The 23,368-nt window shown below is 40.4% G+C and overlaps 1 protein-coding gene across 4 annotated transcripts in view; it reads left to right on the forward strand.

Moving 5' to 3' along the window:
• Window positions 1-23,368, forward strand: part of CFAP47 (cilia and flagella associated protein 47) — a 183,807-nt gene that overhangs the window by 33,381 nt on the left and 127,058 nt on the right. For all 4 annotated transcript variants that reach the window (XM_053386956.1, XM_053386957.1, XM_053386958.1 and 1 more), the window contains 11 exons: window positions 429-529; window positions 2,508-2,667; window positions 5,072-5,267; window positions 7,512-7,724; window positions 10,035-10,135; window positions 11,447-11,572; window positions 13,061-13,271; window positions 14,864-15,070; window positions 17,116-17,209; window positions 17,736-17,843; window positions 18,458-18,653. In XM_053386956.1, the coding sequence (XP_053242931.1) occupies window positions 429-529; window positions 2,508-2,667; window positions 5,072-5,267; window positions 7,512-7,724; window positions 10,035-10,135; window positions 11,447-11,572; window positions 13,061-13,271; window positions 14,864-15,070; window positions 17,116-17,209; window positions 17,736-17,843; window positions 18,458-18,653 (1,713 nt within the window). The remainder of the gene's footprint in view (window positions 1-428; window positions 530-2,507; window positions 2,668-5,071; window positions 5,268-7,511; window positions 7,725-10,034; window positions 10,136-11,446; window positions 11,573-13,060; window positions 13,272-14,863; window positions 15,071-17,115; window positions 17,210-17,735; window positions 17,844-18,457; window positions 18,654-23,368) is intronic.

Genomic DNA, 23,368 nt, shown 5'->3' on the forward strand with positions numbered 1-23,368 from the left:
GCGACTGAACCATGCCATTCTTGAAGTGCCCCTCCTCCTCTCTACCATGGTATGCTGCAGGATTACACTTGATGGAATGGACTGTGCTATATTATAATTTATACCAGAATAATGGTATTAGCCTTCAAATTACTCAACAATTCTGTGGCAAAATTGCCACAGTACTCTTTGTTTTGCCCTTCTGTAAATGGGCAAACTATGTTTGAGTTGCGGGGAGGAAGCGAAGAAGAGAGTCCAGACTGTGAGAGCCTGTGGCATGTTCTTGTGGAGGATCAGATTTGTGACATTTGAGCCAACGTTTCAATCAAACAGTGAAAGAAAGTCAGTACCAGGAACGTCTAAGTGATTATTGGTTTTAAACAAAGGATACTTGCAGAAGCATTTGTCCAGAGCTTAAAAATAACTATGTGTATTTTTTCTTTCTACAGTATTACAGCCACCACTGCAAGTTTCTCCTTTAGAAATCATATTTCAGTATTGTAGGAGAAGTTTGAAGTTGGGTGTTATAAGTGACAGCAGTAACATAAAGGTGGGTATGTTACAGAGATGAGTGGATCTTCCAGTTCTGCTTTACTCTTGTTCTGTGGTGAACCATTAAATGGAGGTACATTTATTGTTCATGAGAAATGTGCTTTCTGTTTGTTAAACGACAAAAGCCTTGGTAAATAAAAATATTTTCTGTTTGGGTCTGAAACTCAACCATGAAGGAAACAGATGCATCTCTAAGTGGAGATCATTCCAGAGTTGATGCTACCGTAGAGGTCTTTCTAAGTATCTTCTCACTCAAAATTCCAGTGGGGACTGCAAGCAGACAACCCCTTTCCTGATGATTTTAAGGATCAGGGTGCCTGGTATTGGAGGAGGTGCTTCTGCAGATTATTTGGACTCTGGGCCATTCAGGGCTTTGTGAAACGCCACTAACACATGGAATTGAGCCTGGTAGCACACAGACAAGCTAGTGCAGAGCTTTTAGGACTGCTGTTACATGACCCCATGTTTCTCCTCCAGTTAAATAACCTGATAGCCATTGGGCTCACCCACACTTTTGTTTGTTCTGTGATTTCTAGACACAGTTTTTCTTTTGTCCCACCACTTTCCCCAGGAAAGCCTGCTGCTTACTGCTGAATCAGAGCAAACACCAACCCACAGAAAACTGAATTGACCTTGGTTCCGATTCAGCAGTAAACAGTGAGGTTTCTCAGGGAAAGAGGCAGGACAAAAGAAAAACCTGGTGGACCCATGCCTAGAAATCATGGGACAAACAGAAGTGTGAATAAGCCCATATTCTACACTAACTGCACCTTCCAAACCGTTTTCAAGACAGCCCTGTGTAGGAGTCATTGTAATTATACAATAATCCAAAAGTGGGGTCACCAGAGCATGGGTTACTGATGTCAGGCTATCCTGATTCAATAACAGCTGCACTGGTCAGCCAGTTGTACCTGGAAATAGGCACTCCTTGCCACCAACGTCACCTGGATCTGCAATGACAACCAAGGTCAAGGAGTGCATCCAAGCTATGTACCTACTGTATGGGGGGGGGACTTCTACCCCATCCAAAACAGGCTATCTTTCAAGTTCCTGGGCTGAAGAGCTGTCTATCCACAGTACCCCTGTCTTATGTGAATTAAGTTATAGTTTATTAGCTCTTATCCATACTACATGGCAAGTACCATTATGTGCTCCAATCTGTGTTTGGTTATTTTCACTATGAGACTGGATCTACCTGTGCACCAACTGTTGTTTAGCCTGTTTCATAGCCCAGAGTACCAAGGAACATTCTGAGCCTCACCAGAGCAGAGAGGGCATTGTGGAGTGATCACATTGATATCCTTACTCATTTTGTCATTCCACAACAAGACTTAAGTCTATCGAAGCAGGCATCAACCAAATGAATGACATTTCTAGGGCCTACCTCCACATTTCAAGGAAGGATGGCCACATATGGTTTTTCCAGTTTGTTACCACTAGTTCCACTTCTAATATCAAGTACTTTGTTTACGACTCGCCTCAGCTCCAGGAGTTTTCATGGACTTGTCTGTTGCCCTAATAACATATTTCCAGACTCAAGGGTTTTGTTTCCATCCATACCTGGATGACATCCTGATGTCACTATTTTTGTGTATATATATTTAAGTATTGCTCCTGAAGTTTTCCTGTAGCATGGTGTGGTGTGGAGCTGTGGGGCTGCCCTCCCAACACTGATTTTACTGCAGCTTTCCTGGACAGGTCTAGGGTGGCACAGATTGGCAGCAAAGTTGAATGTGCAGGTCTGCCAGCAGGAATAGCAACTGCTATAGCAACACTGGTATCAGGAGGATGACTGCATGACTATGCTATCATTTGGACTGCTACTGAGGTTTTGGGAACATAAGCTTGAAATCTGAGCGGTGATACATGACTTTGTAAACTCCAGTCTCCTGAATGTTAATTAAAAACAGATAAGTATATCTTGCTGCAGTAATGAAAGTAATGGCCCAGCTCTATTCCTCCACATCTTTCTGCAGAAGCTACACCTGAAAAATGTCTCAAAGAAACAGATTACTTGGAGATTTGATCTTGATGCTGCTGGCAAAGCAGTAGATTCAGGCATCTTCAAATTTAGTTTGTATACTGGAGTTCTCTATCCAGGCCAATCTACAGTTGTTACCATATGCTTCTGTCCATGTAAGTATTCCCCCAAACCTGATTCAGTTTGCTCTCTCTTTCTGTGTTTAAGATTAATGCTGTATGTTTAAGCTTCCTCCTTTGAAAGGGTTTTGAAGACTCTGAAAAGCACCACCACCATTTATATTTCCTATTCTGTTTTAAAGCAAACACAATTTTCACTGAATGTTTGCAAAGTAGTTGATTGGTACCGGAAAAACACAAGTTGTAAATTCTGTATGCATAAACAACCATAAGCTAGGGAGGTTGACTTGATTCTGAACAAAATTTAATTTGCTGATGCTCAGAAGAATTCTAATTGCTCCTATTTGTTGTCTTATGAAAAGTGTACTTGCAATGTGTTTATAGGGGTTTGGGAAACATCCGTTTCTATCTTGAAACAAATATGCAAGCTAGAATGAATCAGCTGATAGTTGTTGAGCTCCACATTCCACCATGCAGGAACTGGATTTCGGTCTGGGAAATACTAAGAAGGCAGTCAAGGTTGCTTTGCTGCAGCCTCAGACATTGCTGCTTTATTGTATAACATATTTGACATAGTCAAGGGCTTACAAGTCTCCTGAGACTAGGCCTGTGTCATGGATAAAGTTAAATTCAACTTCCTACTAGTACAGCTGTGAACTCACCTCTCTCTTTTCAAAGCCAGCCTGTCGAAAACTTTGCTTGCTGTGCATCTATAGAATGTTTGATAGAGATACTACAAAGAGAAATAGGGTCTTAGCACTTTCCTTGCTTACTTAGAACATTTTCTGTTGTTTTATGTTGGAAAGTTCAGTAATGAAAAGGGCTAGTGATAGGCACATCACAAAGTGTGTATTTGAAAAAAGAGGTGTAGGCGTAGGTGCAGGGAGCTGTAGTTTTATCAAGATTGGTACAAGCAAGTTAACTGCTAAATCAGCCATTCAGCAAGTCCGCAAAAATAATTGTGATTCGAGGACCCGATCCCCGCTTGGGGAATAAAGACACGTGGACACAGAATGTAAGGGAGACATAGAAATCACACAGAGCAGGAAGAGAAACGCTAGCAGATGCAGAGCACAGTTTTAAAAACCAGCAAGCGATGGAATAGGGAGGGAAGCCGGCACACACTCCAACCCGTGGGGTGATAGCGTGCAGCCAAACTCACGCTGAGGCAAACCTCACTGCCGAAGGAGCCTCCTTTCTTCCGAGTTAAAGCCACGTGGTCACTTCCTCGCTGCTGAGCTTGCAGAAGAGATGCTAGATGATTCGAAGAAAATGTGTGTTCAATGGTGGGGATGGCTGGCGCGGCTGCGTTTGAGCAGCAAGCCTCGCCCCCGCCGAGCTTCCCTATTGGGTGCCCAACCGGGGACGGGCGTGGCGCACCAGCCCTGGAGTTGAAGCAGGGGGCAGAGCGTCCCCTGCATGACGCGGGAATCGTCTCCCGCTCACAACTCGTCCCCTCCTGGGAGGAGGAGAGGCTTTACTCCACATTTCCCTGTCCTGCCTACTTATTCATACATTTTGATGATAGTAATATGTCAACTAAAGGTGAAAAAGATACAGTCTCTAAGGCTCTCATACCTAGCTGCTGGGCAGCAGTTTTTGCTTGACTAGATGCAGAGTAGTACAAGCCTGTGTCAAATATAAGTGATACTTGCCATTAAGGGATGTGCTGCAATATCAATGAGGAACCTATGGAAATATTAATTGTGAACATGCTCACTACTGATGTTGTATCAAAAGTTGTCAAACAGAGTATGTTATCTTTTAAACTTGGCAAGAATGAAGTAAATGGTAAAGATCTTTGAAGTGAGTCATTGCCCTTCATAAAAGCTGGGCCCCTTTACGAAAACCTCCAGCTGGTATAAAATGCTGCAGCCAGACTAGTTAGTTGCCTCCAGCACATACCTCCACTGCTTAAAAACTTGCACTGGCCTCCAATAATCAATCAATGTTCTTAAATTAATTTATAAGACTCATAACAACTTAGGTGCATGATACCCCTGTCCGATCACTGAGATCTTTGAGAGAGTCCCTGTTACTGCTTCCCATAACTCACATGCATTATTCATATCTACCACATGCTGTGTGTTCAGCATCCTAGGTCCATTTCTTTGGACCTCCTAGCTGAGATCAGGCACGCCCTTCCTTGATGACCCTCATGTGTTGGTGACTGCTTCTAAAAAATTTCAGCAAGCATTTAAAATGTGATTTTATGGTTAATTTTCATTGTTTTTATGCTATATCCTTATTGAATCCTTCTTGGACCCCTATTTCCCATTACATAGAAAATGTAGTATATAAAGTTGAATCCAACAGAAATGCTACAGATTTCTACAGCTTAGCATGCTTAGCAAGAAACTAGTCTAATCTGCTGCTTAAAAAGCACACTTAATTTATGTTAATATGAATAACCATTACATTCCCCCCTCCCCCCCCCCAGATTGGGCTGGGGCATATACAGCTCAAGTGCCAGTTCTTCTGAATGAAGATGTATCTGTTTACCGAATAGTCACTTTATCTGGGTCCATGACGTCATCCAAGATCAACTTTGAGCCTCAGCTCGTGATGCTGACTCCAGTTCCTCTCAATGTGGAAACAGGGGTAGATGTCTGTATAATTCCTCAGGATTATTTAAGGTAAATTACAATTTACCTAAATTACAGTTTAAGTTGCAATCAAGTATAAACTGTTTTCCCCTATTGGAGTTCTTCTGTAAAACTCTCATTAATTTAAAGGGTGACTTTATACATATGAGAGGAAGTGGCATTTTTTTAAAAAAAATGAGATTAATTTATACCTTCTTTTTTCAAAATAATGTCTTGTGCTGCTGATAAATGAATAGGGGAAAAACAGTTGCAACAAATTGTGAAGTTGCAGGATAGTTTATCTGTGAGACAGGCTTACCTACATCGCTTTTCCTAATTCTTACAATAATATGTATTAGGGATCTTGGGTTAATTAATTATGCCTTATTATGTGTCAGTAATTTGTTGTGAGATGGGGTATGGCATTGGATCAGAGCAGATGGCCAGATGCAGAAGTGAAAATCCTCTGCAGGCCACTTGGACAGGTGGGCAGGTAATATGATGACACTAGGTGACAGAAATTTCAAGTCAACATTGCAAATGAAAATTCTTCTGTTGTAGCCATAGCTTGTAGCAGAGCTTTTTGAATTTGGTGCCACCTTTCCACTTTGCATGACATCAGGAAAAAAGGTACCTAATTGAAAAAGTGCCAAATTCAAGCCATGCCTACAGAGAGTGCTTTCTTGAGGGGTTTTTTTTGGAACTGCGGCTTGAATTGTTTTTCAGCTTTCCAGTGCCTAATGTCTTATGATGCCAGACATGGAGAAGATACAGTAAGTATGCGCCCAAAAGGTGGGCCAACCTTTGAGGCCCCACTGCTGTAATGAAGCTCAAGACTGCAGAGTAGTTGCTCATGTATAAATGATAATTCGAACCACTGTAGCAAACAAGTTGGACTTAAGGATGTCAGCATATAAGATCCTGGTTTGATGGAGGATCAGCTCCCGTTGTGTGCTGGTTCAGGACCAGACATCATCTCATCTCATCTAAGCCTATGCTGGACTGGTTTGACATGCTACAGGCTTTTTTTCTGGAAATTCATTAAGATGAGCAGAAAGGGAAGTTGGTCCGCTGAAGGCTCTTTCTGTAGCATCCACAGGGCTGCCAGGACAGCTCTGCTTGCACACAGCACCATATCTAGAATTTGATTAAGTAAGGAACATCTTAGACATGTTTGCCATTTAGTTATATACCATTTACCACCTAGCCTATGATGTTACTTAAGCTCCAGCTGCCCAAACCTTTGGGTTGTATTTTTTTTTTTTGGTGCTGTGGAGGTTCAACTATCCTTGTAGGATTGTGCTAATTGTAGGATTGTGTTCACCAAAACATATTAGTTGGTGATTTTATAGGTTTTTGATCTACGCATTCCTTTGTTATTTCGAATGAATTGGATCTAAGGAACTATTCATGCATGCCCTGGAGGGCTTTGGATGTGTGTTTGTTAAATAACTCATCACGTCACATGATAAACCTCTTTTAGAACTTGAACAGGGTATCAGCTTGTGATATACTGATATATCATTGCAGGCGGAACAGAAAGTTATAGGGGAAGACAAAGTGGTGGAGCTTTTTTTTAGGGAGGTAGGTCATAAAATGCTTAAGTAAACCTGTGACGATAACAAGCGGGCAAAGTAATAAAGATAAGCTTAGTATCACAAACGATTGCCCATTTCATGGACAGAACGAGGGCGACGGGGGGCAGAGACTTCCACCACAATTCTAATTACAGCCAGCAATTTAAAGGGAGCCCGCGATTGACCATGATCATTCGGGGATCGACCTGTTGATCGTGATCAACCTGTTGGACATTGCTGTGATATAGCATGGGGTTGTGCCTTTCCACATAAAGAAGGAAGTTCTACTGAGTATTCAAGCCCTTGACTTTGCTGAAAATTGTTCTTTGTACAAACACTAAATGGTGTTCCTAGCTGAAGTGGCTTTGCAAACGGACTCAACAAAGGAATATGCAAAATCAGCTTGGTGTTACTCTAAATTTTACTCTTCAAGAAGCTGGATAATGTAACAGTATAAACTTTGAAAATTATGAATAAGATTTAATATAACCTGAAGTCCTTCACCTTTTGTTTATGAACTCCCAAGTAAGAAGTGCTTGTTTAATACAAATTAGCTGTTACTTTACTCAAAGGATTCTCTTCTGACAGCTAATTATAAAATGTATTTTTTTCCTTAAAGTAATTCTCTGAAAACAACTGTGAAAATATATTCTTCAGCTTTGTTACGTTGATCCTTTGGGACTACATATCTTACTGCTTCTTCTTTTTTTTTTAATAGTTCAACAGTCTTGCAAGTTGAAATTTCAGAATTGGACTCTGGAGAGGATGTTCATCAGATTAATCCTTTAACAGTGGATTTTCCAAATGGCAATGTAATTCAAGTAACATCAGAAGGAAACAATATTGGATTTACCTGCCATGTCAGTTTCTGTTCTTCAAAGCCAATTTCCTTTTTGAAGAATGTCTTCTTTGTTGATGGAGAAAAGAACAGGTAATCACATTTAGGTACTTCTATGTGTAGAAATAACTTGGGAAAATTCTTAAAAGGTGTTACTTAGCTGAGGGGAAGTGTATAAAAAATGGAGAAAGATGTAGTCAGATTATGCCTTGAGGGCAAATCTCATTTGAAATGCTACTGTTTGAAATGGTTGATTTACTACATAGAGAGAAATCCAAAGAACGAGTGACCCAGTGCTGGTTCCAGAATTTTGGTGGCCTGCAGGAAAAAAACCTAACTTCGTTGAGCCAATGAAGTGGCCAAATAATCCATCCACCTGAGTGAAGAGGGGATAGCTCCCCACCTTTTCACTAGTGGTTTCCTCTTTCCCACTCACCTGCAGAAGTGGGACTGAAGAGGAGGACAAGGACCCTGTGTAGCTCTTTTAATAGGAGGTGTGGCAGCATAGCTCAAGTTCATTGAGGTATAGAAATAGGTTCAGGAGAGTTACACCAGGTGCCAGGACTAGGGGGAGAGGGGAGACAAAAAACAAGAAGACAGTTGCAAGGAATGGGGCATGCTCAGCACAAAAACTCTTTATATCGACTGCTTTCTATCTTGGCTCAGCTTATCCTGACTGGTCCTTTGGAGCCTGCAACTACACTTTCTCCTTCTCCTTGCCATGAAAGAGAGAAATGACAGGGCTTTTTTCCCAGGGGGAACTCACCGGAACTCAGTTCTGAGGTGGGTTCCAGAACCTCTCAGGTGAGTTCCGGCAGCTCTCAGGTGGCTGCCACTGCCATTCTAAGAGAAAGAGGAAGGTGTTTATGGCGAGTTCTGGCACCTGGAAGATGGGTCTGTGGGCTGGTAGTGAAGTTAGAAAAGAAACAGCAACAGAGGGAGGTGAGCAAGCATGTAGCTGATTGCTACTCCTTCTCACCATTGTAATTTCTTGGGCGTTTCCCAGTTTTATTTATTTATATTAATATATTTATAAATTGTGCTTCCTTCAAAGGAGCTCAGGGCTATGTGCAACACACATATTAACACTGTAACACAAACAATAAAAGCATGCTAAAAAGAAGTAATAATAATTCAGTAAGCACTGATTCAGATGTTGTTGCTGAACATTAAGCATTCCAACATCAAGTGGCGAGAGTGTTCGACCAGGACGTGGGAGATCAGGGATCAAATCTCCACTCAGCCAAGAAGCTCACTGGGCCTGTCACCTTGGGCCTGTCACAGTCTCTCAGACTAACCTACCTGGCAGGGTTGTTGTGAGGATAACATTTAGAGGGAAGAGAAGTGTGCATGCCACCTTGAACTCCTTGGAGAAAAGGTGGGATAGAAATATAAAAAATAAATTAACTAGCAAAAGCCTGGGTAAATAAAGTGAAACCTGAAGACCTGGAATGAGTTAATAGTTATGCCCTGTTTTTGGAGTGTTGCTCAATTAGTATTGTTTTAAAATAAGCTTTTGTATATTCATGATGCACAATTACAGTATAAAATTTATATTTCTACCCCACAGAATTTTAACTTCCCCAGATGCCTAACAAAACGGATAAACATTTCTAGAAAACATTAAAAACCCATCCCATGAAATAATGTCAGGGACCAGAAGACTAAAACAACCAGCAATTATGCCATAAATGCTCTCAAGAGATGTTTTCCCAACCCATGGTCTTAAAGGTGTAGCAAAATAACAAACCTGATTATGAATGCATAAATTCCTGAAAAGCTTATCAAGCAGGTGATGCTGTTGTTTGGGGAGTTGTCTGTCTTTAAGCACATTAAACGTGCTTTCTATTCTCAGGCTTTCTATTCTCAGGGCTGAAAATTACTGAAAGCCACTAGTCACAAGATTGAGGCAGAGCTTGGCATAATCAGCTAGCAATTAGATCATTTTTTTACTAATATCTAATCAGTCTTACAAAATTTCTAAATGGTTTGTACAAGGATTTTCCTTGTGGCAAGGAGTTCCATAGCTCAGCTTTCCTCAAGCTACATACATACATTTCCTCTGGAGGTATTATGACAGGCTTCCCATTTTAGGCAAAATTTGTTTTGCTGTGTTTGTCTGTTGCCTGGTGTGCTTATTGCTTCCCCTTCTACCTTCATTATGTGCACGCATATGAATGTATGCATTGAAAAAGGCCATCAATATATTGTTGGACTCCAGCACCCATCACCCCCAGCCGGGGTGGCCCCTGGTCAGGGATGATGGGAGCTGGAGTCCAACAACTACTGAAGGGTCACTGGTTTCTCATGCTTGCATTACAATGTGTGCAGTCTTCGGTTTGGGGCCCTGGTACCAAAGAAACTGAATGTGTTAATTGAAAATACCTCCTGTTGTATTTCTAGATTTCCTCTTCAGGTGTCTGCAACGGCAGAGAATTGCCTCCTTACTGTGTATCCCTACCTGGCATGCCACCTTACCAACCAACAAATTACCCTGAGAAGTGGTGAGCAGAGAAGGTTTTATCTACTTAGAAACTTTAAAGGATAGCTCAAATGCTTATCATAGCTAACACATTGTAGTGAGATTATCCTTAAAAAGGGCTTCTAATTTTCTTTGGCCACCAAACGGCATTTCAATTGTATGTCCTGTACAAGCTGATACTTTCTGTGGGTGGGAAAGAGTAGCAGTGAAAACTTAAAATGCCCAGTGTTATTCAAATGAAGAAAAACAGATGATAAGCAGGAGGAGGGAGAGAGAGAGAGAGAGAGAGGAGGAGCAATGAGTAAATCAAGAATGAATAAATTTGAAGAAGATGCAAATCAGTAGCGGTAAATGGAAGCTGGTTCTCCACATACAAAGTGAGGTAACTCTCCACAATCTCTCTCCCCCCCCTCTCTCTTTCTCTCTCTCTCTCTCATCCCCTTCCTTTCCATCCATCCACACACATACCCCAGCCAGCTGTTTATATGTGCTTCCCCCCTCTACACCCTTCCTTCCCTGCCTCCAGTCAGGACTTTCCTGATGCTGCTGAGAAATTGATGTGGGGTGAAGGGAGCTGACTGCTTTGCAAGTCCCCTCTTCACTTTTTACAATTTGGATAAATTTTGCATCCAGAGAAGCAGTAATATGAGCGACCTCTAGCGCTGGAAAGGGCTCTCCTCTCAGATTCCTGGACCACCATTTCCTTCTTCATTCCCACTGCTCCACTCTCAGCCAACACCAGTCCTACCAATCCTGTTGCTGCATAACTGCCACCACAAACTAGTATTTGGAGGAGGAGGAATATGAGAACTGGAAGGGACGAAGGAGCTTGCGCACCCGACAGCCAAACCTGTTAGGAATAAGTTTTGGGCTTAGGTACTCCTTTCAACCCACAAACTCTTAGATTCCCCCACCTTGTCCAGGATCTCCCTTTCCTACTTTTGTTCCTCCTCGTTGCTTCTTCACCAGCCAACCCTAGCTTCTCCAGCTCCAGTGATGTACAGATCTAGGATTACTTCTTCCTTTTCTGCCTCCACTTGCTGCTCAATGCTTCTGCTCTCCTAACTAGTAATTTAGAGGGTTGTTTGGGACAGGAGATAATGCAGAATATAATGAAGGGGGAGAAAATGTGTCAGATGAATGCTAGGGGACTCAATAAGAGCTATGAGGCTATGACAATAACAGCTATGAGGACCAAACATGGCCCATGGGCTGCCCATCTATAGTATGTAGAGCACAATTAGCAGGGGGAAGAAAAGCAAATGCTTTTGTACTTATTAATTGCAGAAAGTATTGTAAAACGTGTAATGTTACATTTTAATCAAATTTATAGATTGTAATGAGATAATTTACAGCACCGGAGAAACTTTGCAGCATCCATGCTATGTTCCAGGATCGTGTTCGCAAATATCTTCTGGTACTTTAGAGAGAATCACCAACTCTGAAGATTCTCTTGCAGGTATAATATACAGGCTTTCTTTACAACAACGAGGGCTAGAAATGTTTGTTAATGACAATTTAGATTTCCAGGGTTTGTCTGAAGTTACTAGCTTCTGCGTTAGATTCCAAATCCTGCGGCATGGCTATAGCTGTATAGGTTTCCAGACGCCTATAGGTTTAAGAGGTATCCTTGTTTAGGAGATGTGCTATGCAGTGGCTATGGCCCTACTAATACAACAAACAAAACTGACTTAACTATGCTAATCAGGATTTTATGTATGTTCCTGGACAGGATATCAAAACAAATATCACATTCTTGGGAATCAATATTAGAAAGTTTCAACAGAATGCTGCTGCTGAGAAAAAGAATATCAGCTAGTTTATTAGCTGTCTTGTGTGGATTCACCCTAAAAGACCAAATATAAATACATTAAACAATAAATAAATACTGGACTAGATGGACCATTAGTCTAATCCAGCAGTAGTTTTGAAATCGACAATCTGGCTTCTATTCAGAGGGAATGATTTTAGCAGGGTTGGCCAACCACAGTTCTTTGAGGGAGGGATTCAGTTCTGCTATTGGCACTTGCTTGAAAATCATATAATTGTAAAGTTGGAAAGGACCCCGAGGATCATATAATTCAATCCCCTGCAATGCAGGAATATGCAACTGCCCCATGCAGGGACTGAACCTGCAGCATCGCTCCATGCTCTACCCAACAGGTGAAACTCACAAAACAATAGAGGGGATTTTAACTACCTCAGAACTGTTAAGGCCTGCAGTTGCAGGAAAACTACTGCAAATATCCTTTTGAAATTTGGCAGCATTCATTCCCACAATGGCATGCCACACTTACAAATGACACCAGATTCTGTCGAAAAGAAAAGAGATTTTTTCCTTTAAAAAATAAAATAAAAAGCCAAAAAGCAAACTTTAGACGTGGCCAGCACCTCTTTGTCTGGAATTTGCCAGCTTTTACCCAGCTAGGAGGGAATCGTATACCTGCAAATTTCATTTGAGACTGTCATAAAGAAAATGAAATAAAGTTAGTAATTTGAGTGATTTACCTATGTTAGTGGGAAGGCACAATGCTTTGCTTTTCTTGAACTGAGATTCACATCTGAGGTGCTGAGTAGTCTCTAAAGCAGCCTGAGCTGATTTGGGGCTGTTTTCTGAAGCGCTGAATCTTGTGATGAGTGCACATCTCTACTTAGTACACCAACAAATGTATGGTGGAACTGAAGAAATGTCAGTGCATTTATTATCAGCTGATCTAATTAATCATGTTCCAGTATGGAGCTATACGTTGATTTGGTCTGCTTTGATAGCTAATGATTTCTTCATAGTAGTGTAGCTACTAATCAGCCACCACAGTGTACAAACACACCCGAAGTCCTTGGTTTTATTTCCAGCAGAAATCAAATGTATAAGAAAGTAAGTGCTTACTACTACTTTGTGTTCTAGGAAGTGGTATAATTACAACTAAATTCAGATATTTTTCTGCAGAATTGGAAAAGATGCTTGAAAGGCTGAAGAGTGAATCTACCTATCCAACTAGACGTGCTAGAAGCAAATTTGAATTAATGGTTTTTCCTGATGAAGGCACAGAGGAGTATGCTTTTTATGAGAAAGTCATTTCAGCAGTTCAGAATTGGTTTACTCTCTTTGGTTGGTCTAAAGGGCCAAATCCCATTTCCATTCCACATTCTCTAAGACGGTACTAGCTCATTATTTTCTCACACTTCCTACCTTTTAAACAGTGAATGTCTTTTTCATTTGATTAAAAGAACTGTTTTACTAAAATACCTGCAGTAGAATTTTACTGAGATCTTGGTAGGAGGTTGAAGACTGGGAGAGGAAAAGCCACAAATATACACCTCTAGTTTAAGCAAAATAATGAAGACCTGTGTAATGAGGCATGAACAGCTGAAAGGGGACACAGCTCTATGTGTGCCTTGATTTGGTTACAGGCTAACTTTCTGATCACCATATCTCTTTAAAATAATAAAAAATGAATATATATAATATGTTTGCTCTCCTCTAGTTATAGCAGGTGGTATTGAACTAAGTGTTACTCAGAGTAGATCCACTGACATTAATGCAGCTAACTTAATTGTGTTCATTAATTTCAGTGGGTCTACTCTGATTAAAACTTAGTTCAATACCACCCATTGACTGAAATGCTTCCCTTGAGTTACCTTATTCCCAGGGTCCTAAAAACACTACCAAAGCTTGATAGCTTTATACCTTGGTGTTTTTTGTTTTTGTTTTTTTAAAAAACTCATATAGTGAGGCAGATATTATTATTTTTTTACTTATTTGCCTTTGTCTTCCATTAGCTAGAAAGGCTTAAATTTGTATATTAATTTTCTTCACTTGTGGAGGTTCACTACAGCCCAACAGTTGCATTTTCTAAACAAAAAGTAACTTGGTTAAATAACCGTAAATGTTAAATTTGGGACATTTTGTACATATACATGTGCACAGGTTGTGTCTAGCTCCATTGGGTATTCTGTCACTACTTATATTCTGAGGAGTAACAGAAAATATTCATGCACCATATATACTATATGTGTTTTATCTATACAAACATTAATTTGTATTCTTCCTTAATTTTTTAAAAATTGGCTGGCAGTTCTCTTTTTAAGAACTTGGGAAGTTATCGGGGCTGGTGGCTGAAAGAAAATGTGTGTCAAAAACTGAATGACAGTGGTATGGTATGATTTGGCACAGATTTCACCTGTGCAATTCCATCTCTTCTCTACCTTCCTGCCTGAACATGGACTGCTAGTAGGGATGTTAAAGATGTTCTTTTGAATATATATATTTTTTACAAATAAATTTAAGAGGGATGCATAATAATAATGCTGATCAAATAAATCTAGAATAAAAATAGCAATGGAAGGCAATAGAATTCTTGTAAAGCAGGGCTTCCTTGTTGAAAGATTTATTACTAGTTACCTGTCAAAAGAGTTTTAATGATCTAACAGCACATAGATAAACTAATTGATTATGATATGGTTGTAAAAGGCATCTTACAGAATTTTTATTTTTATACCTTAATTTATCAGAGAAGACAGAAATACAATCCAACAGTCCAACACAGATGCATTTTATATAATGTTTGTGTATAGATTAGGGCTCAGAGCTCTATATGTACACTGGTGTCTTTAGATGAGCACCAGAATCACTATAGTGGAGTACATATTTCATAATTAAATCTCTAACCAGAGAGTTATCACATTAATGTGTTTTAATATTAGCTTGCTTTTAATAATGAAATAGAGTTGTTTTTATTTCTTTGTTCAGTGATGTCTGTAAAATTCAAATGGCTCCATCTGATGAAAAGCTTAGACAAAACCTTGGTAAAGATATAAAGACTATTTATGACCTGCTGCTCCATTTGAGTGGGCAGTTGCTGCCTGGAATTAGTTCAAGCCAGTCGTTGCCATGTGACCCCATAGAGCGAGTGGTGCAACTTCACTGGCAGCATTCTACAATGATCACTTTTCTCAGGTGAGTGTTTTAAAGATATTTTGCCATTATGTTTTGTCTAGTTGAAAAGTATTCCTAAGCCATGCTTGACCAGTGTATGGAGGGTGTAGTGTGCTGGAATGGGGGCCTATAAACTGAAGCTGAATCCTAGCAAGATTGAGGTTCTGTGGAGTTGTGGTTCCTGAATCTGGGAATTAGGTAGGCAGCCTGTTTTGGATGGGGCAGGTTCACAGCTGCTGGAAGCCCTGGTGGCTTGAGTAGCACCAAGTTCCTATTTCCAGCTACAGCTGTTCCTTTTTAGATTATTACAAGGTGCTCTCCGTGAGGCTGCCTTTGAAAAGTGTTCAGAAGTTGCAGCTAGTGCAAAATATAGCTGCCAGAGTTCTGCTAGGTCTGGTCTTCAGGGACAATTGAACAGCAGCCCTCAACGATCTGTGCTGGCTGGCAGTTAACTAGGGAGCGCAATTCAAGGTTTTGATGTATAAGCCCTAAGCAGCTAGGAACCTGGTTATCTGAGGACTGAGTCTCTCCTTAAATGGATCGAGACACTATTATCTGAGTGAGCACTTCTCCCCATTCCACTCTTCCCCTATGTGACCTAGGATCTACTGGGGAGGACCTCCTTGTACTTTGAGCTGCAAGAGGTCTAGGACCCATCAAAAGGCCATCTCAGTAATAGTACTCTAGTTGTGGAATGCACTCCTCCTATAGGTTGGCTGGCTGCAATGTTGTTGTTATAAAATAAGGCTAAACTGCTCAACACTTTCTTCATACCAGTCTTTCCACAAGGGATACCTCATTCGACCTGGCAAAAGCAGGTCAAATGGTGAAAGGCACAGATGTAGCTCAACGTACATAGGTAAAAAAGTGGTACCAGAGGACTTGACAACTCAAAATAAATTCAGGTCTTCACAGCCTGTGAATTGCATCATATGTTCAAGAGCTGTTCAGGTCCAACGAAACCAAATGTGGAAGTTTCTGCAGTGAAGGCAGTGTGCTAAGATTTATATGAATGTCTAGCATCAAAAATAGGCCACTGTGGCCACATTAAAGTTCTTTTCATATAGAAATTGCCCAATATAGTTAATAAAATTGACTTATTACCCCATGTTTCACTCAAATACAAATTCCAGTAACTATGAACTTGATTGCAAAATGACCGTGGCTGGAAATGCTGATAAGGATGTTTAATTCTGACTGTGATTGCTGACTGGGTAAGACAAAGGAATAGGACACTTAAGCAATTCCTTTAAAAGGAGAAAAATGTGTCTGCCTTATTAAACAAAGAAATCTAGGCACACAGACTGAGAATACTTTTTCATTATAAACATCTTGTGAAATATACTGAAATTAATACTGCAGTTTTCTATATTTGTCATAAGGTTATTGTGGTGAGTAGTGCACCTGATTTTTAGGACAGATTTCTTGCCTGCCTACTTTGTGCAGAATTTCATAGCTATATATTTCAAATGTATTGGCACAGAAAAGGGGGCATGAACACAGAGCATCAGTGAAGAGTGTGAGAAAGGAACTTCAATTTCCAAGACTTTATTTATTATTGTTGTTTAGTCTTATAGTCGTGTCCAACTCTTCGTGACCCCATGGACCAGAGCACGCCATGCACCCCTGTCTTCCACTGCCTCCCACAGCTTGGTCAGACTCATGTCTGTCACTTTAAGAACACTGTCCAACCATCTCGTCCTCTGTCATCCCCTTCTCCTTGTGCCCTCCATCTTTCCCAACATCAGGGTCTTTTCCAGCGAGTCTTCTCTTCTCATGAGGTGGCCAAAGTATTGGAGCCTCAGCTTCACGATCTGTCCTTCCAGTGAGCACCCAGGGCTAATTTCCTTAAGAATGGATGCGTTTGATCTTCTTGTAGTCCATGGGACCCTCAAGAGTTTCCTCCAGCACCATAATTCAAAAGCATCAATTCTTCGGCGATCAGCCTTCTTTATGGTCCAGCTCTGACTTCCATACATTACTACTGGGAAAACCATGGCTTTAACTATACGGACCTTTGTTTATTTATTATTTATCCTTTATTCTTGTTTCTATATTGATGTTAGAGGTCAAGGAGCCAGCCTTCCTCACATTTTGCCTCAGTTTCTCCTTGACTTTGAAGATTATAAGAAATGGGCCTGTTTACAGCTTATGGTGAAGGTAATTTTATATAATGTAAATGTATCAATGCACTTCGATCTTGATCTTGGGCTTAATTTTAAGCATAAAGATTAATAAGTTTCCCCCCAGTGGCATAGCCACATATAATGCTGTGTTTAATTCCAAATGTGCTATACTTGCTACTATTTTTTAAAGCTTGCTTGTGACTTACAGTGTACATTTATTCTCTCTACCTTATAATAACGTTATGTAATGGAGGGAATGTTCAGTTTTGCACCAAGTTGCTCATCGGGGTGAAGGCTGGGATTTGCTTCTTACTAGATGGCAGCCTATTAACAGACAAACTTTTGCATATTTATTTAGAAGTGAAGCCCATGTAGATGTGAATTCAATTGTAGCACTACTATGCATATCCTCATGTATAATAACACAGCATTTTCTGCATTTCTACTTGTTATACAGGGTGATTATATTAGAAAGCAACAGCTAATGTTTAGTGTTTGCTGTTGTCCAATTTAGAATGAAATCAAAGTATAAATCACAAGTTTCTCATATTTATCCGAAGGTTGAGTCATTTGATCCTAATGACAGTTACGTTTATGTTTTGGATGATTGTCTATTTGAAGCCATGAGCAAGCGAGCTTGGACAGATGTGTTGCTTCAAATATACAAGGTGAGATCAGCAAGCTTGTGCATATGTCTTAGGCAGGGTTCAAACATAATGTGAAACTGTGGTTTGTGCTAACCCTAAGTTAAGAATCCATGCAGTAGTTTGAGCTTTCATGTGTACAGCAGGCAAACCATGGTTTAGCACAGCTTTATGCTTTTGTTTCTCATCTGCTCAGCCATGGTGTGTTATGATAGGTATGGGCAGGTGAGTCTATTTTTCAGTAATTTCACTGTTAATATTTCTAAACCTATTTTATCCTAAAATATGTGATGTTTGCACTTTTGGCATTTTGGTACATTTGAGCTCAGAACTGCATTGGGAAATTTGGAGAAGTGTGAAATTCAAAAGATAATTATGTTCTGAACTGCACATTAGACTAAAGGTACACATAATAGGTACATATGCTTCATGAGGCAAGGGTCCCTTCTGAAGCATAGAGCAGAAGTAAAAGGGAGAAGATAGTTGCCTTTGTGTTAGAGCAGGATCTTACCATTAGGTAGTATACTTAGTAAAGAGTTTGTGTAAGATATCCCACTTAGAGCAGTAGGGCTTATTCTGAGTAAATCTGTATGTGTCGGTTATATAGAAGAAAGTTTTAAATAGTTTGTCCATTTTAGATTTTGGTTCTCCACCGTGTCTCCGTTGTTGAAGGTGATACCGAGAGCAGTGCAGAAAACTCCGAACATGTTCCACGTATAAGTGCTGATCCTTTGTCTAGTAATATATACTCTTCATCTGAAAGAATTCTTCTTATTTGGATGAACAGAAATTTTGAGAAGACACGAACAATTGTGTGGAAAGACAGCAAAAAAGGTGGGGGGAAATGACACCAACTTGCTAACTAGTATTCTGCTGGTAGTCCTGGTTTTTTATGTGCAGGAAGTCTATTATAAAGATTTTTCTAAGACCGATTTAAAAATAAGTTTAGAATTGGTCAAAACATTTTAAATGCATTCAGATATTGAAATATGAAGCTGTCCCTCTTGAAACATAGTCCCTCTTGAAAAAGTAATTTTTGAGGCCATTTTTTCTAAATTGGACAGTTCAGTTATTTTCTTCTTGAACAAAACGACTTCTCAAAGTCTTTTCAAAGTCTCAGAACAAAGCCATCCTTTGAAAAGAGCATTTTAAAAGTCAATTGTGTGACTTATTCACCTCTCTGACAGTACTATGCACCGCTCAAATTTTAGTTGTTGTTTTATTATACCAGTGAAAATGTAAAAGCGATGAATGTCAGTATAATTCTTCTTTCGACACCGACTGTGACTGCAGTGCTGAGTTTGATCTTTAAGTAGTTAGATTAAAGCAGTCTAAGTTAGAAAAGCATTAACATTTAAAATAATGTGCAAAATATTCTTCTGATATGAAATTAATACTTAAGAATATAACTTCAGTTTGGTGTATATGATGCAGAAATACTACAAGGCTTGTGATATGAATCCTTTAAATACTTCCTTTAAGCTATTTTATTTAACCAAGCCTCAACATAATTTTATAATGTATCTTCTCTAAATTACTGCCCTAGGCCTATGACATTCCCTCGCATTAATGACCTGTTCTTATTCACTAATGATCTGATCCTGTTCCATGCTGTGCCATCAAAACAGGGTTAGGATTAGTGTCATGTGGTGCCATAACACATGTTGTGGTGCCACTCTTGAGACCCAAACCAACTAGTTCTTTAGACAGGTCCTCAGCCTGTGTCGAAAGGAAAAAGACATTTTAACTAGGACTGGAGATTCATGAAGCCCACACAAGGCTCATTTATATTACATGCTTAAGAATGTTTATGCAGACCTGTTTCCCTATATCCATATGGTGTGTCCAGCAGCCGGAGTGAAACGCAGCGTTAGAACAGATTAAGACACAGTCCGAATAGTGAACTATTCATCCAGGCCCTACTCTAGGAGCTGAGACATAGAGAGAAAAGGTGCTATGTACAGGAAATTCAAGGACGTGTTGTTTGAGAGCGAAAGTGCCACCCCATCTGACACCCATGCTCAAGAACTACAAGACTATTTAAAGGATTCGTGTCACAAGCCTTGTGGCAATTCTGCATCATATACACCATACACACCAAATTGATATTATATTATTAAGTATTAATTTCATATCAGAAGAATATTTTGCACATGAGCTACCTGTTCATATTTCCTGTGCTCAGGCAGGAGAAGCCAGCAAGGTGTGATAGAAGACTGGCAGCAGAAAGGACGGACAAGTGCTATAATAAACAGGGATACTGAGGGTCATACGATACCTGCTGTTAAATGAATCTGTCTGCATGGTTAAGAGATTGACAGTGCCACTCAGGCTCATGTGTTCCTTTTTTCTTCTCTTCTACTCCCTTCTCTTACAGTTCAGTTCTACCCTCCCATTTATTTCAGTTTTGTTGCTGTATTCAGTGGATGTCATGAGCAAGGGTGGAGGAAGGGGTTGTGGTGGGGTCGGTCTGGCCTGGGTGTCATCACTGAGGGACGTGACATTCGGCGCGCTGTTCTGCCCGCGACTCCCAAGCCTACCCTGAGCCATCAGGGGAAGGGGCGGAACTGTGCCACCTTGCTGGTGGCCTTCCCCCCTTCCCCCTTCGTTTTGACAGCTCAGAGGATTATTGGGAGTTGCGGGCGCACGGCGCGCCATTGCTCCTCGCTACTTGGTTTCTTCCTGGGGGGAGGGGAAGCCTCTCCTGAGCTGTCAAAGGGAAGAGGGAAGGGAGGAAGGCTGCTGGCAAAGTGGGATGCTCACCCCCTGGGATGCTCACCACGGCCACACCCTCCTTGGACGCTTGCCCTGTCCCCATTGCTCTGCCTTCAGGCACACAGCATGTGCGCCGCTCTGGGTGCCGGAGCAGCTAGCTCCGCCTCTGGTCAAGAGCAAGCCAGAATTTAAATTATATCCATGCCCTGCGCCCCCGTTAGTAATGTCCTGTGTCACTGAAAACCCTGCAGGAGCAGATTGCCTGCATGGATTCCTCTGGTTCTGCAGCCTGAACATGCAGAACGCTTGAGGGCTTCTATGGTTCAGCTGTCTAACTGCTTTTGTTTGCTTGTTTTAAAGAACCCGTTAAAACCAGTCAGATAGCAATTCTACTTGAAAGTCTAGCACTACATAATAGTGTTGCTCTTTAGTAAGTTGGAGCAAAGAGCGCCTTTAGTTCCATGCATTGAAATAAAATCTTTGAACTGGATGCTATTGAGATGTCAGGTAAAATGACAGGTTATAAGTTTGATCTTGCATGTGCTGTACCTTCTTTTCTTGATGTTGCCTTAAGTTATGTTCTCAGGCTCTTTGTTGCTACAAGGGCACTAAACAAAATTCTTTTTTATATAGATTTCCTCCCACAGTGATAATCTCTTAAGCTCTGACACTCATCCAGGCCATCATAAACTGTAGAAGCCTTTAGAAACTTGTTTAAATAAATTTTTTTTGACCCATGCTTCAACTGCAGTTTGGGACCAATAATGGAAGGTTTGTTTATGCCTTCCCAGACTTTTACTTCAAAAGTCAGAAGGAGATAATCTTAAATGCTAAGTGACATTTCTGCTATGAATCATGTACCTCTTTGTGGTGTGAATTTAGTACTAAAATATTTTTATTAAATCTTTTTGGAAGAGTGGGTGCATCTGATCTCAGAACCTAAAATATGGTTAGGGTGTACAGGTGTTATATGCATATTAACATGAATATCTGCCTAAAATTTGCTGACAATCCCAGATGATTTTTATTTCTGAAAAATAAGAAGCTGTATTCAGATATTTACAGTATTTACCTGGGACTGTCAGTATCCTTATTTAAACTTCAAAAATCGTAAAATTTTGGGTATTCAGTGTAATGTCCAAAATCTCGGGTGTGTAGCAATGAATGTTGACAACAGTCCAAACAAGATAGTCAGCAGAATATTTATGATATATGGGAACTAGGCCAGCATCAGAGATTGGGACCCATAGGTAGCTGCAAAGATCCAGCACAACAGGGGACTGGAGTCTCCTCCTTGTCCTCAGTGCCAGCATGTGCTCAGTTGCCCACTTGTTCAGGTGAGCATCAAGAACAGAGACAAGAAACAGAAGTGACTGCCTTCAGATCCTCATCCAGCATGAAGATTGGGCCCAGTTCCCTATTGCTTTCCAGAGGAAGGTGGTGAATGGGCAAGTAGGCTGCAGTTGCAGTTTCTGCTCTTCACTGCTATTGGCTTGTCCACCAGTAATTGTAATGTTGATGAGAAGGCACTTTTGATAGCAAGGCAACAAGCCATCCTTGCCCCTGTCTGATTTTGGTCAATGAAGGTTTTTTCTCATATGAATTCACTCAATACTGAACTGCATATGTCTGATTTAATTTTTAAAAAAATTATTTATACATAATTTTGCAGTTGTCTGTCTAAACAACTCTAAAGTTACAACATAGACCAAAATACATAGTTTAAGAGTAAATCAACAAAATAGATATAAAATACCACACACATTTATAAAACAGTTAGTACATTGTGGGAATCATACATACAATTTTATTTTTAAAGGGCTGGACTGCTGAGTACAATGCTGTGAATAAGAGGTGCTGACTTGGGGGCAATTTCAGGTCACCATGGCTACCAGGTGACTATTTAATGACAATTCTTGCATAGAGTGACATAAACCCCATGTTCCTTTATTAATGTTGCAATGGCTTTGCTCAACCTTTTAGTGCAGCTGAAACCTTCTAATTTCTTTTAAATATTAAAAATTTCCAGGGCTGGGTTTTGGAATTGGGTTACATTTTAATTCATTATGGTGTTTACCTATGACTCTAGTGCTAATGCAATTTTGGCTGGTAAATATTCTAAGTGCTGATGTATTAATTATTAAAGCTGAGTAACATAATTGTCAATTAAGACATATGGGAGTTCTAATTAATGCATTTGCTTTTCAACAGTGCACAAGAAAAGCAAATAATTGTTAGGACTGAGATAGCAAAAAAATGAAGCAGAGGTAAAACTAGTCAGCTTAGCTGGGCATCAGTAAATGGAATCTGTTGTTTTATTTGCATAATAAAACATTTCATTTGTTAGAGAACTAGCTCCAAATAAACGAGTACTTTGAGAGTGCTTCTTGAGTTTGAGTGCTAATGTACAATCTGTCTCTAGTAATTTTGAGCTTTAGGTATGGTGTATATATAAGAGTGGGACGCGGGTGGTGCTGTGGTCTAAACCACTGAGCCTCTTGGGCTTCCTGATCAGAAGGTCGGCGGTTCGAATCCCCATGACGGGGTGAGCTCCCATTGCTCGGTTCCAGCTCCTTCCAACCTAGCAGTTCGAAAGCACGCCAAAAAGTGCAAGTAGATAAATAGGTACCACTCCGATGGGAAGGTAAATGGCTTTTCCGTGCACTGCTCTGGTTTTGGTGTTCCGTTGCACCAGAAGCAGCTTAGTCATGCTGGCCACATGACCCGGAAAAACTGTTTGCGGACAAACGCCGGCTCCCTCGGCCTGTAAAGCGAGATGAGCACCACAACCCCAGAATCATTTGTGACTAGACTTAACTGTCAGGGGTCCTTTA

Source organism: Podarcis raffonei, chromosome 4 (assembly GCF_027172205.1).
Source record: "Podarcis raffonei isolate rPodRaf1 chromosome 4, rPodRaf1.pri, whole genome shotgun sequence".
Lineage (NCBI taxonomy): Eukaryota > Metazoa > Chordata > Lepidosauria > Squamata > Lacertidae > Podarcis > Podarcis raffonei.